The sequence below is a fragment of the Elgaria multicarinata genome, chromosome 17 (genome assembly GCF_023053635.1).
Source record: "Elgaria multicarinata webbii isolate HBS135686 ecotype San Diego chromosome 17, rElgMul1.1.pri, whole genome shotgun sequence".
Classification (NCBI taxonomy): domain Eukaryota; kingdom Metazoa; phylum Chordata; class Lepidosauria; order Squamata; family Anguidae; genus Elgaria; species Elgaria multicarinata.
In genome coordinates, this window is record NC_086187.1 from 2,941,782 (window position 1) to 2,956,099 (window position 14,318).

The following is a 14,318-nucleotide window of genomic DNA, read 5'->3' on the forward strand; positions in this document are numbered from 1 at the left end:
GCAGGGCCCTTGCAGGGCAGGCCAGAGTGGCATTCCAGTCCTGCTGTGGGTCCAACAGGAGGGCCCTCTTGCCCCAGTCCTGCTGGGTGACGAGAACTGAACTTGTCCTCTGGAATTCTTCCACATTGGGCTTGTAAAAATCTACACCTCTGTGTACCTCTTTCCAGGGTGCGGGGGAGCTGCTGCTGTGCACACACTGCACTTGGCACAAAGCTGTGCAAAGGTTTGTCGGGGTGGGGGGGGCGGCGGCTCCAGTTCAGAGTTTGCCAAACCCAGGCTATTATTTCTGGCCTTGCGTGTACTCCCAGTGAAGCAAAACGGTGGCTGATCAAATTACAGATCCTGTGTGTTCTGCAAATGTTTTCCTTGCCTGACCACACCACATCATTGCTGGGTTCTGTTGCTCCTTGCCAGCCCGTTGGCCTGTGACATTTGTGATGAATGGCAAAGGGCTTGAGAGGAGAGCCTGTGAACCATCCGGCAAGTACTGGCTCTGTTTACTGAGCCCGGCCCGGCCCAGGCCTGGTTGCCAGACTTCTTGTAGAATTCACTGAGCAGGTCAGCTGAGGCTGACTTGGGCGAGCTTCAGCCTCTTACCTTCACCTGGTCTCAACCAGGGGTCTGCCAAGTGGCCACCCCAGGTTATCATTTGCTAAAGGCTGCGACCTTGTTCTCTAATGGTTACGAACAGTTGCCAGTGTTGATACAAGTTGCCCCTTTCCCCAGCCCGGTTCACATGACTCGGGTGGTTAATAAGCCACAGTGCTGGTTCCGTGCCACCCTCATCTGAACCAAGCAAGGGTAGATAGCTGGGGTGGTTAACAAACTGCCCAAAACCGATGGCCTCTTGTAGGTTTGTGGGTTGGTTTGTTAACCACCCCACAAGCCACAGCCACTGGGTTCTGGACCACGTGAGAAGCTGCAGGGGCATGAATCAGCAACCTGGAGCTCATGGGTACCACAACCCCTTGTGGCTTAAATAAGCCACAGTGGCTTGCAGTGATCAAGTGAACACAGGTGACGTAGGGCAGAGCAAGAGCACATAAGGACCGTTCGTGACGTATGACGTCGCTGCCACTCTGCAGGAGCTGCGTGGCTTCCCTCTTAAAAAGGAGAATTTTCACAGTCCTTTTGCTGCATCTTTTTTCCTTAAATGCAGCTCCTGATTGGTCCCACTGCAGTGTGCCCTGTTCTCCCAAATTAAATCCTGCGTACTGGGCGTGCCTAGGGGTGTGTCTGGTGTGTCTGCCCCCTTTCTCCCCTGCCTTGGCAGGAGCACCTTTCCCTGCGCAGCACCATTACACCAGAGTAATGCCATTTCGCTGCCCGCCTTGCCTTTGCACCATTTATCAGTTGCTCTGTTTCATTTCTGTGTAGAAAGGAGGCTTCAACATTGCTATTGTGCATTAGCACAATAGTCACAATTCAGTTGTACTGGGGTAGTAGCTCAGGCAGGGAGCAGGGCTTCAATAGTGCTGATTCTCGGTCCTGGTGGATGCGAGGAGAGAGGCGTGGGGTAAGCTGCGGGACGTCATTCATCTCTTACATGAAACTACCCTGAGCAGGGGGGCATTGAGAGGGGCTCTTGTTCGACGCTTGATGACTGTCAGTTCTACTCACCGGACTCCACCCATCCGACCCCGAGGTTTTAGGAAGTGGGTATACTTCACTTTTCTTGCTTTGTGTGCTGCTGATGGAACAAAGTGATTTCATGAAAATCGTGATAAAGCCCGAAAACGCTTCTGGAACTGTTTCTGTGTAGATCGGGCCACTTTCTTGGCTTTGCTGAGCCTGCATATTCATGCCACCTTTTCTCCCACTCTTACTGCTGTTACAATACTACTTTTAGTAAATCATGTATATAGAAAATCATTTAGGGGCGATTTCTATTACTATTTTTCCTTCAGCAATAAAATATATAATTGGATTTAGGGTTTTTCTAATTGTTACCTTAATATTTAATAAGTATTTAAGTGCATTGGACCAGGGCCAATTTCTTTTTTGCATTTCCAACAATTAGGGTGGTGGTGGTTGTTGTTGTTGTTGTTGTTATTATTATTATTATTATTATTATTATTATTATTATTATTATTTGTTGCATTTTTATACCACCCAATAGCCGAAGCTCCCTGGGCGGTTCACAAAAACTAAAACTTGTAACTTCCAGTTAACTTCTTAATTTTGACATAATGTTGAGACAGTTTTACTCAGATTTGTACTTAGAGGTTGGTGCTTCAATTTTTGTATCATCATCATCATCATCATCATCATTTCTCTTTTCTCGCTGGTGGCAGTTTTTCTAGACAGGCATGACGAGCTTTGCCAAGTCATGCTGTTCTTTACTGACTCAGAAATCTCCTTACTATTGGACATGTTTTAAGTATGACTGCTTTCTGGATGTTGGTGTGGATGTATTTTGGTACACCCAGTTTCTGAAGGTGTTTCTGTATAGTTTTTTGATGTGATGCCAGTGACTGATGTGACTAACAGAATAATTGTGACCTTTTCCTGTTGCCACAGTTCTTTAATTTCCATAGCCAGTGGTGTTTATTTTTCTCTCTTTTCCACAACATTTTTGTCATTAGGTATTGCTATGTCATTGAGGTAAGTGTGTTTTCTTTTTTTGTCTGTAACTGTTATGTCTGAGTTTGCAGCTGTATTGTGTCTGTCCATATAGTCCATTCAAGCCAGATTTTTACATCCTCCTGTTACATGGTCTATTGTTTCTTGGAATTGATGACATTTCCTACATGAACCTGTTGTTACACTGTTATGTTTAATGATGTATTTTGGGTATTTCTTGGTTGTTATGACTTGATCCTGTATGGCTATTAGGTATTCTTCTGTTTCAGGAAATAGCTCGCCCTTCCTAAGCCATTCATATGAGTGTTCTTTGTTTATTTGTGTGTTCTGTATTATGTTGTAGTGCTTGCTACAAAGTGCTTTTTGTGCCCATTTTTCTTTTTTCCCTACGAGTGTGAATGGTCGTGTTTGGTCTTCGTTTTGAAGTGCTAGGTTGAGTGGGGTGTAATTTTTATCTGCTTTTACTATGGCTTTATGAATGGGGGTGTTTTAGTGCGAAAGAATTCTCTGAGTGATTTTATCTGTTTAGCATGAATTGTGTCAATATACAGCAGGCCTCTTCTTCCTTCTTTTCTTCTGATTATTATTCTTCCAATGAATGAATTGGGATGCAACATGCTGAATTTTGTGAGTTTTGTGCAGTTGAATCTGTTTATTTCTTTGAGGTCAGTGTGTGACCAGTGTAGGCTTCCAAATGAGTATATGAAGATGAGTATTGCGTAGGTGTTGATGGCTTTGAATGGCTTTGAAAATGTTCTATTAAATGTAGTAGTAATAGTAGTGAGAGTTGGAGAAGAAGGCACGTGAATATCCAGGCTCACCAAAGCCATCACCGCAGCCCACCACGGTGCATTTAGCTGATATATTTGGCCAAAAAGGGACAAATTTATCAAAGATCATTTTTCAATTTGCTCTTCATTCTTTCTGAACAATTTGCCATACTTATTTTTGAGGAGTTTACTTCCTTCTTTTGAAAAATGTATCCCTAAATATTAGATTGCATGTGAAGAAAGGTGTTTCCCTATGTATTGTTTTGATTTGGTCTTCAGTTTTGGTTGATTTCTGCCTTTTCTTTAAGTCCAGGCAATTTAGAGCAAACTAACAGTATGAGCTCCATCACCCCTACTTTTTTTACCGGGTTTTCATCCGCAGTTTCCCCTTCCATTTCCTTAGCAAGTCAAGCTTGGTTTTCTACACCCCCTTTGGACCCCTGCAATTCTGGGCTGTTCTACATCATCATCACCAAAAGCAAAGGCTGCTTCATAAGCAAAAGCAAACCAACCCAGAGACAGCTAATACCTTCCTTAGGACCAACCAAAAAGTCACAGAAGTTAGCAAGCTGTGAGGTTTCCCAGAACTCTTCATCATGCTGATAAGCATATGGCATAGGAAGCTGCTTGATACGGAGTTAGTCCATTTCGCCCAGTATTGCTGATACTGACTGGCAGCAGCGTCTCTCCAGGGTTTTTCAAGCAGGATTCTTGACTAGCTCTGCGTGGGGATGCTGCTGGGGGTTGAGCTCGGGGCCCTGGGCTTGCAAAGGAGGGGTCTCCTCCTCTGCCCCGGGGCTACAGCCTCACAAGAAGGGTGGTCAGGAAGGAGCTGGCTTGGTGTTACAGCCGCAAAGTTCACATTTACCCCGTCCCAAGTGGCTGGAATTACACAGCACCCTCCTACCCATTGAACTTAATTGAACTTAATGGGACCTCCTTCTGGGCAGACATGGGCAGCAGGATGCTGTGAAATTCCAGCCACTTGGGACCGGGGGTGGGGTGGGTGCTAAATGTGAACTTTGTGGCTGTAAAAACAGGCTCACTCCAGGCAAGTGGGCGTGGGGTTGCAGCTTGAACTGCGTTAATTCTCTGCTAGATACGATGGCGGGGGTGTGGTGGGGGATCTACCCTACGGGCCCTTTTGGGTCTGAGGCAGCAACATGCCAATATTTTCAAAATGCAATTGTTGCTGTGGGGGCACATGCTAATGAATTAATTGCCACATTCACCATGTTTATATCATGATCGCGCACGGCACATGCATGCAATTGCAGGAGAAGTCGTAGGAGCTTGAAAAGTCCTGGGTGTCCTCTGTCGTCTATGTTTGTAGCACAAGCGCATGACACAAACCTCAGTATGTTCTGCAATTGCAGGGGAAATGGCTGTTTCAGTTTCCTTCTTTCTTTTTTCTTTTCTTTCTTTTTTAACTCTACTCTCTGCATGCACGCCTTCAGCAGTGCACAGCGACAGAGGTTTAAAAATAAGTTGCGTAGTAATTCACAGCTTCACTCCTCCATAGGTGTACAGTCCAAAGTTGTTGTTTATTCGTTCAGTCGCTTCCGACTCTTCGTGACTTCATGGACCAGCCCACGCCAGAGCTTTCTGTTGGCCGTTGCCACCCCTAGCTCCCCCAAGGTCAAGTCTGTCACCTCCAGAATATCCTCCATCCATCTTGCCCTTGGTCGGCCCCTCTTCCTTTTGCCTTCCACTTTCCCTAGCATCAGCCTCTTCTCCAGGGTATCCTGTCTTCTCATTATGTGGCTGAAGTACTTCAGTTTTGCCTTTAATACCATTCCCTCAAGTGAGCAGTCTGGCTTTATTTCCTGGAGTATGGACTGGTTTGATCTTCTTGCAGTCCAAGACACTCTCAGAATTTTCCTCCAACACCACAGTTCAAAAGCATCTTTCTTCCTTCACTCAGCTTTCCTTATGGTCCAGCTCTCGCAGCCATAGGTTACTACGGGGAATACCATTGCTTTAACTATGCGGACCTTTGTTGTCAGTGTGGTGTCTCTGCTCTTAACTATTTTGTCAAGATTTGTCATTGCTCTCCTCCCAAGAAGTAAATGTCTTCTGATTTCCTGGCTGCAGTCAGCATCTGCAGTAATCTTTGCGCCCAGAAATACAAAGTTTGTCACTGCCTCCACGTTTTCTCCCTCTATTTGCCAGTTATCAATCAAGCTGGTTGCCATAATCTTGGTTTTTTTGAGGTTTAACTGCAACCCGGCTTTTGCACTTTCTTCTTTCACCTTTGTCATAAGGCTCCTCAGCTCCTCCTGGCTTTCAGCCATCAAAGTGGTGTCATCTGCATATCTGAGATTGTTAATGTTTCTTCCTGCGATTTTAACTCCAGCCTTGGATTTGTCAAGCCCAGCACGTCACATGATGTGTTCTGAATACAAGTTGAATAGGTAAGGTGAGAGTATACAACCCTGCCGTACTCCTTTCCCAATCTTAAACCAGTCCGTTGTTCCGTGGTCTGTTCTTACCGTTGCTACTTGTTCGTTATACAGATTCCTCAGGAGGCAGACAAGATGACTTGGTATCCCCATACCACCAAGAACTTGCCACAGTTTGTTATGATCCACACAGTCAAAGGCTTTAGAATAGTCAATAAAACACAAATAGATGTTTTTCTGGAACTCCCTGGCTTTTTCCATTATCCAGCGGATATTGGCAATTTGGTCTCTAGTTCCTCTGCCTTTTCTAAACCCAGCTTGTACATCTGGCAATTCTCGCTCCATGAATTGCTGGAGTCTACCTTGCAGGATCTTGAGCATTACCTTGCTGGCATGTGAAATAAGTGCCACTGTCCGATAGTTTGAACATTCTTTAGTGTTTCCTTTTTTTGGTATGGGGATATAAGTTGATTTTTTCCAGTCTGATGGCCATTCTTGTGTTTTCCAAATTTGCTGGCATATGGCATGCATCACCTTGACAGCATCATCTTGCAATATTTTAAACAGTTCAGCTGGGATACCGTCGTCTCCTGCTTCCTTGTTATTAGCAATGCTTCTTAAGGCCCATTCAACCTCACTCTTCAGGATGTCTGGCTCTAGCTCACTGACCACACCGTCTGAGCTATCCACGATATTATTATCCTTCCTATACAGATCTTCCGTATATTCTTGCCACCTTTTCTTGATCTCTTCTGTTTCTGTTAGGTCCTTGCCATCTTTGTTTTTGATCATACCCATTTTTGCCTGGAATTTACCTCCGATGTTTCTAATTTTCTGGAAGAGGTCTCTTGTCCTTCCTATTCTATTGTCTTCTTCCACTTCCGCACATTGCTTGTTTAAAAATAATTCCTTATCACAAAAATAAAGATCAGGGAGAAGGAGAAGAACGTGTGTGGGGGGGAAGGGTGGAGATTGTGGTGCTGCCTCCCCTCCCCCTGCCTGGGCAGGTGCTGATGGGGGACATGCGGGGGCCCACTGTCTGCCTTCCTGCTCCTTTTCTGGCTGCCTTGGAGCTGCTGCCTTCGCCTCCTCTGCTTGTGCCTTCCACAGGCCACCCAGTGAGGGACCCCACCCACCCCAGGCCCCCTTTGCCTTTCTCACTCACTCTCGCGTGGGGCCCGCCATTCATCCAAATGGCTCCTCACCCAGCTCTTTCCCCAAAGTTGCCCAACCTTCACTCCCTTTGCAGTCGTCCTGCCCGCAGATCTTGTTATAATCTAGGGTGACCCTATGAAAAGGAGGACTGGACTCCTGTATCTTTAACAGTTGCATAGAAAAGAGAGTTTCAGAGGGTGTCATTTGTATATATGGAGAACCTGGTGAAATTCCCTCTTCATCACAGCAGTTAAAGCTGCAGGAGCTATACTAGAGTGACCAGATTTAAAAGAAGGCAAGGCACCTGCAGCTTTAACTGTTGTGATGAAGAGGAAATTTCACCAGGTTCTACATATATAGCAATGACACCTGCAGAAATTCCCCTTTCAATACAACTGTTAAAGATACAGGAGCCCTGTCCTCCTTTTCATAGAGTCATCCTATATAATCAGTGTGAGAAAAGAGCAGGAAACCAGAGGAGGAGGAGGACATGGGGAGGGGGGAGGGGGAGGAAGCTTTAGGGCCACTCCCACTGTTAAGGGTTATAATACCACCAGGTTGGAATGCTGCACACGTCTCCTTAGCACATAGAAGCTGCAAGCGTCGTCAGAAAGCCCACCTGGAAAGTAGTTTGGGAAACAACCGAGGGAGACGCAGCGAGAGGTCTGCAGGTGGGGAGGGGGGCTGTGTGCCCCACCTGCGAGGCGAGTGTTACAATATCAGAAAAAATGCAGGTGTGAACCGGGCCCTGGTGCTGGACTCGCCTGCCCCCTTCGCAAACATGTCAGGCTCAGAACACGAGTATGGAGCGGCTGCCGGAGCCCCAGGAGTTTGCACGTTTTTGTCAAAGTGCTGTGCAGAACCCTTTCCGCAGTCTGTGAGGATGCGACTGGCTGAACCTCCCCTCCATGTGCCTCCCTGTGCCACGCCGGAGGCATTTTCAGTTCATCCAGGCGTCCTTCCTTACACCTTAAGCCAGGGGTGTCAAACATCTCTCATCCTGCGGGCCGCATCCCATTTGGCAGATGCTCCCAGGGCTGCATCCCAGTGATGAGAAAAGGGGTCGAAGGACAGAATCCCAAAACTACCCGCCTAGCTTAGCCTCCACCTCTCCTGCCGCTCATTCGGCCTCAGGAGCGGCAATTCAGCCTTTTAGAATGGGGGGAAACTTCACAAAACCCAGCTGGGGAAACCACCTGGTGGGGGGAGGCGGGGCTTGGCCCTCCGGGGAGCCCCAGGTGGCCTGTTTGGGGCCACAGCCATCAATCATCCAAGCCCTCTCGTCTGAACGGCAACAGGCTGTCTCTTTTCCTGCACTTGTTTTGAAATCCCACCTCGGGATATAAAGATTCAGAAATATGCGTTCTTGCCTTGCAGGAGGAGGACAAGGTGTGCCTTTTCGGACTTGCACGGCCAACGCAAACTATGCCACAACCCTCCATGGGCAGGACAAAATGTACCGATGGTATCTTAAAGGCGAAAGAATTCGAAACACATCACCTGTAGCCCTGTCCCTGCTAGGCAGGCCTTCAGTCTCAGGGAAAGAGAGGCGTGGTGAGGGGGGGGGTCCGTTTCCTGCTCCTCAGGGTTAGGCCGGGGGTGTGTGTGCAGTTGCCTCGCCTCAAGACACCATCAGGAGTCTCCCCCAGCAAATCACTTGAGGACAGGGATGGGGGAGCAACCAAGTCTTATGCCTGTCGAGCCCCCCTCTCCCCTCCCCGCGATGCTCTTTTCACCTCTTTCTCGCTCACAAATGCAAGCACTGGGGAGGGGGGGTGTTGAACAGGGGGAGTGTGCATTTTCCAACAGGTAATAGGCACAGTCTTCTAAGCGTGCACCCAAACACGCTCCCCACTCCATTAATTAAAGCATTTTAGAAAATGCACAATTTTAAGTGCACATTTTCAAAAAATGTCGCAAGCTCAAAAGTGTACAAGCATTTCCCGAAAGTTGCACTCACATTTTCACTCACATCCAGACTTGTGAGCAGCATGTTTTCGAACATGAATGAAATTTCCATACATCCCTGCTTGAGGTCGCAGTTCTAGAAATATTGTGAGGTGCCCAAAATTTTGCTCTAAGCCAGTTTGTGTTCATGCAGCATTGCGCATAGATGTCACAATCGAGAAACTTCAGTCCATGCATGCTCCCGCTGTGCCAAGTGCACCAAACATAGAATCATAGAATCATAGAATAGCAGAGTTGGAAGGGGCCTACAAGGCCATCGAGTCCAACCCCCTGCTTAATGCAGGAATCCACCCTAAAGCATCCCTGACAGATGGTTGTCCAGCTGCCTCTTGAATGCCTCTAGTGTGGGAGAGCCCACAACCTCCCTAGGTAGCTGATTCCATTGTCGCACTGCTCTAACAGTCAGGAAGTTTTTCCTGATGTCCAGCCGGAATCTGGCTTCCTTTAACTTGAGCCCGTTATTCCGTGTCCTGCACTCTGGGAGGATCAAGAAGAGATCCTGGCCCTCCTCTGTGTGACAACCTTTTAAGTATTTGAAGAGTGCTATCATGTCTCCCCTCAATCTTCTCTTCTCCAGGCTAAACATGCCCAGTTCTTTCAGTCTCTCTTCATAGGGCTTTGTTTCTAGACCTCTGATCATCCTGGTTGCCCTCTTCTGAACACGCTCCAGCTTGTCTGCATCCTTCTTGAATTGTGGAGCCCAGAACTGGACGCAATACTCTAGATGAGGCCTAACCAGGGCCGAATAGAGAGGAACCAGTACCTCACGTGATTTGGAAGCTATACTTCTATTAATGCAGCCCAAAATAGCATTTGCCTTTCTTGCAGCCATATCGCACTGTTGGCTCATATTCAGCTTGTGATCTACAACAATTCCAAGATCTTTCTCGTTTGTAGTATTGCTGAGCCAAGTGTCCCCCATCTTGTAACTGTGCAATTGGTTTCTATTCCCTAAATGTAGAACTTGGCATTTATCCCTATTAAATTTCATTCTGTTGTTTTCAGCCCAGCACTCCAGCCTATCAAGATCACTTTGAAGTTTGTTTCTGTCTTCCAGGGTATTAGCTATCCCACCCAATTTTGTGTCATCTGCAAATTTGATCAGCGTTCCCTGCACCTCCTCGTCCAAATCATTAATAAAAATGTTGAAGAGCACTGGGCCCAGGACTGAGCCCTGCGGCACCCCACTCGTTGCCTCTCCCCAGTTTGAGAAGGTTCCATTGATAAGTACTCTTTGAGTCCGATTCTGTAGCCAACTGTGGATCCACCTGATAGTTGTTCCATCTAGCCCACTTTTAGCTAGTTTGTTAATCAGAATGTCATGTGGTACTTTGTCAAAAGCTTTGCTGAAGTCAAGATATATGACGTCCACAGCATTCCCACAGTCCACAAGGGAGGTTATCCTATCAAAAAATGAGATCAAATTAGTCTGACAGGATTTGTTCCTGACAAATCCATGTTGGCTTCTAGTAATCACTGCATTGGTTTCAAGGTGTTTACAGATTGACTTCTTTATAATCTGCTCCAGAATTTTCCCAGGGATGGATGTCAGACTGACTGGTCTGTAGTTCCCAGGTTCCTCCTTTTTGCCCTTTTTGAAGATAGGGACAACGTTAGCCCTCCTCCAGTCATCCGGCACCTCACCCGTCTTCCATGATTTTGCAAAGATAATAGACAAAGGTTCTGAGAGTTCTTCCGCTAGCTCCTTCATTACTCTTGGATGCAGTTCATCGGGCCCTGGAGATTTGAACTCATTCAAGGAAATTAGGTGTTCTTTGACCATTTGTTTATCAATCTCAAACTGCAATCCTGCCCCCTCAACTTCTGCTTCACTTTTTCCAGGGGGGTCATAGACCCGCTTTTGGGAGAAGACCGAGGCAAAGTAGGAATTGAGCACTTCAGCCTTTTCTTTGTCATCTGTTATCAATTTGCCATCCTCATTAAGCAGCTGAACCACCATTTCTTTCCTCTGTCTTTTACTACTCACGTATCTGAAGAAAGCCTTTTTATTGCTTTTAGCATCCCTCGCTAATCTCAGCTCATTCACAGCTTTAGCCTTCCTGACGCCATTTCGGCACTTCTGCGCCACTTGTCTGTACTCTTCTTTTGTAGCCTGGCCTTCCTTCCACTTCCTATATGTATCCCTTTTTGTTTTCAGTTCATCAATAAGCTTTTTGTGGAGTCACATTGGTTTCCTCTGTTGTCTTCTATCTTTTCTCCTTGTTGGAATTGTTTGTAACTGTGCCTTTAAAATTTCATTTTTTAGATACTCCCACCCATCCTGCACTCCTTTTCTCTTTAGGCTTCCTTGCCACGGGACCTTACTTATTATAGTTCTGAGTTTATTAAAATCAGCTTTCCTAAAATCCAGAGTACGTGTATGGCTACGCTCGACTTTTGTCTCCTTCATAATCAAGAATTCAAGTATGACGTGGTCACTTTCCCCCAGAGTTCCCGTAACTGCCACTTTATCCACTAAGTCATCCCTATTGGTCAATAACAAGTCAAGGATTGCCGATCCTCTAGTTCCTTCCACCACTTTCTGTAGGAGAAAGTTATCACCCATACATGTCAGGAATTTCTTGGAAGGGCCGCTTTTGGCAGTAATGGTCTCCCAACAGATATCAGGGTAATTGAAGTCCCCCATCACTACTACATCACACTTCCTTGAAACACTGGTAATTTGTTTCTCAAAAGTTTCATCCTCGTCTTCTCCTTGATTGGGTGGTCGGTAGTAGACTCCGATTATCATATTCTTTTTATTCCTAGCCCCATTTATTTTAATCCAGACGCTCTCGACGGGGCTCCCAATCTCATCCGCCTGTATTTCTGTGCAGGGATAGGTATTTTTAACATATAGTTCAACTCCACCTCCCTTTCTATTTCTTCTGTTCTTTTTGAACAAGTTATATCCTTCAATTGCTATATTCCAGTCATGGGAGTCATCCCACCAAGTTTCAGTTATACCTATCAAGTCATATTTGCCTTCATGTAATAAGAGTTCAAGTTCATTCTGTTTGTTTCCCATGCTCTGGGCATTAGTATATAGACAGTATATAGTATATAGTGTATAGTATATAGTATATGTGAGTCCGCCATGTGGAGGAGGCAGCCTGCATTCAGCATGTGGTCACACATGTGCTAGTCTGCACATGAGGCCTGTGAACGTGGTGCTAGTTGCAGCTTTGTTCATTTTATTATTGCACTTATATCCTGCCTTTTTTTTCTCTTGCAAAGAACCCATTTTATCCTCACAACCTACCCTGTGAGGTAGGTTGGGCTGAGAGTCCGTGACTGGCCCAACATCACCCAGGGAGCTTCCTGGCCAAGTGGGGACTAGAACCTGGGTCTCCTGAGTCCCAGTCCAGCACTCTAACCACTATACTATGCCACCTGAGCACAGCTATTGCGCTCTGGATCATGGCCCTTTTCTGTGTATATGCTTTAGGGTGGATTCCTGCATTGAGCAGGGGGTTGGGCTCGATGGCCTTGTAGGCCCCTTCCAACTCTGCTATTCTATGATTCTATGTAGGGTGGTGCCATTGTATTATTTCACATATCAGCTGCTGTGCCGTACGTGTTTAGAGACAGTCACATTCTCAGGCTTTTCTCAGTACACTTGTGGTTGAGGCAGCAGTCACAGCTCGCAGGAGGAGAATTGTTCTTGGGAAATTCAGGTGAGCGCCAGGATCGCTGAGTCCAGAGGGATGAGGCGACCACCCAGACCCCCTCTTGCTCTGGCCTGAGTCCATCTCTGCTGGCCTTGTGGCCTTGCTTCTGCCCTCTTGGGTGGCTGTGCTGAAATGTTGGGTCTCCACTCGCAGCTCTGGCTACTGCTACCCAAGCGCTCTGGCTCTTATTAAAGGGCGGAAGGTGTAGGTGACAGGCAAAGTGGACGGATTTCTTGCAGCAGGAGCTTTGATAGTTGACAGTCCGCATCATCAGGTGCACAAACTGTCTAGATGGGCTGACATAGATTTTGGGGCGGGGGTCATGCTTGGTCCTCAAGAGAAGAGGAACGCCAAGACCCTGCCTAGATGGCCAGAGAGGGAAATGAACCGTCCTGGTGTGCTCTAAGTTCCATTGGTGCCTGAGGTGGACCATTCAAGTGGCACCCTACTACACACATGCACACACTCCCATCCGTGAACAAGGGAGTACAAGCCACCAGGGACTGAACCATTTCAGAGAGGCTGGCCATGAGAAAATGCCGGTGGGTTGTGCCCCATGCCTCCCTGTTGGCTGCCCTTAAGCCTCATGGTAGGGTCTGAACTGGCTGGTGCTTCAGAGCACAAACCCAAACACTGGAAGGAAGATGACACCTTTTTGTGTGAGGAGGAAACAACAAAACCTGTTCCTTATTCTCGGCCTTTTGGCTAAGATCAAGTGTAGTATTGGGTTCCTTATTCAATCCCCTGAGAAATGGTGTCAAATGATGTTGCTGATGAATTCCAGTTTTCATTCCAGCTGTCCCTGTTTTTGCCTTCTCATCTTTCTGGAACAGACTCCCAAATGACACTGAAGAAGTACTTTGTGAGAGCGCTCCACCGCCTCCAGAAGGGCCCTGGCTACACCTATCGGGAGCTGATGGTCTGGTACTGCGACAACACCAACACCCACGGGCCGAAGCGCATCATCCGAGAGGGTCCCAAGAAGAAGGTCATTTGGTTCTTCCTGACCTTGCTCTTTGCCTCCCTCGTGTTTTGGCAGTGGGGGATCCTCATCAACAGTTACCTGTCCTACGACGTCACGGCCTCCCTGGCCATTGGCTTCAAGACCATGACGTTCCCTGCCGTCACCATCTGCAATGCAAGCCCCTTCCGGTGAGTTCCCTTGGCATGGACTCAGGCCAGACAAGTGGGCCGCCCAGTGCCGCTGCCTCCAGCAGCAGCGGCGAAGAAGAAGGAAAGGCCTGTTTACCACTCCAAGTGGATGATTTTCTGCTGCCATGAATTTCAGCGACATAGTGGTGGAGGTCAGCGGGGGGGGGGGGGGCGTTGCGTGCAGCCTACACGTGGCCCACCCCGATCTCGCTGTTTGTGGCTTGCCTGACAAGCGATGGGTGAGGGGGGTGAAGCCCTGGCTCTCCCCCCTGCCCTCCGCTTGGGATGTGAGAGGGTGTGTTTTGTCTCTCGCAGACTGTGAGGGATGTTGTGGAACAGGCGTTTCACGCTGGGGTGTCCTGTACAAAAATGGCCCTGGCCCTCCCAAAGCCAAAAACGCAGGTCTATTCACACAATCAGGTTTTTCTTGGTGGTGGTGGATTTCTCCAGTTGTATTGTTATTATCATTTAAATCTCTTAGGCACCTTTCTGAAGAAAAAGTCTCCAAAATTGAAACATACAAAATTTAAAGCAGCTACAACCACCATCCATTAAAATGCAGCCAGTGATGAGGCAGTTGCCCTCTGCATCTGCTCAAGGGCACTCTTGTCTACATT

The 14,318-nt window shown here is 47.2% G+C and overlaps 1 protein-coding gene across 2 annotated transcripts in view; it reads left to right on the forward strand.

Annotated features, from left to right (window-relative positions):
• The window catches only part of SCNN1B (sodium channel epithelial 1 subunit beta), a 45,456-nt gene that overhangs the window by 13,083 nt on the left and 18,055 nt on the right, over positions 1-14,318 (forward strand). For both annotated transcript variants that reach the window (XM_063143179.1, XM_063143180.1), the window contains exon 3: positions 13,383-13,701. In XM_063143179.1, the coding sequence (XP_062999249.1) occupies positions 13,383-13,701 (319 nt within the window). The remainder of the gene's footprint in view (positions 1-13,382; positions 13,702-14,318) is intronic.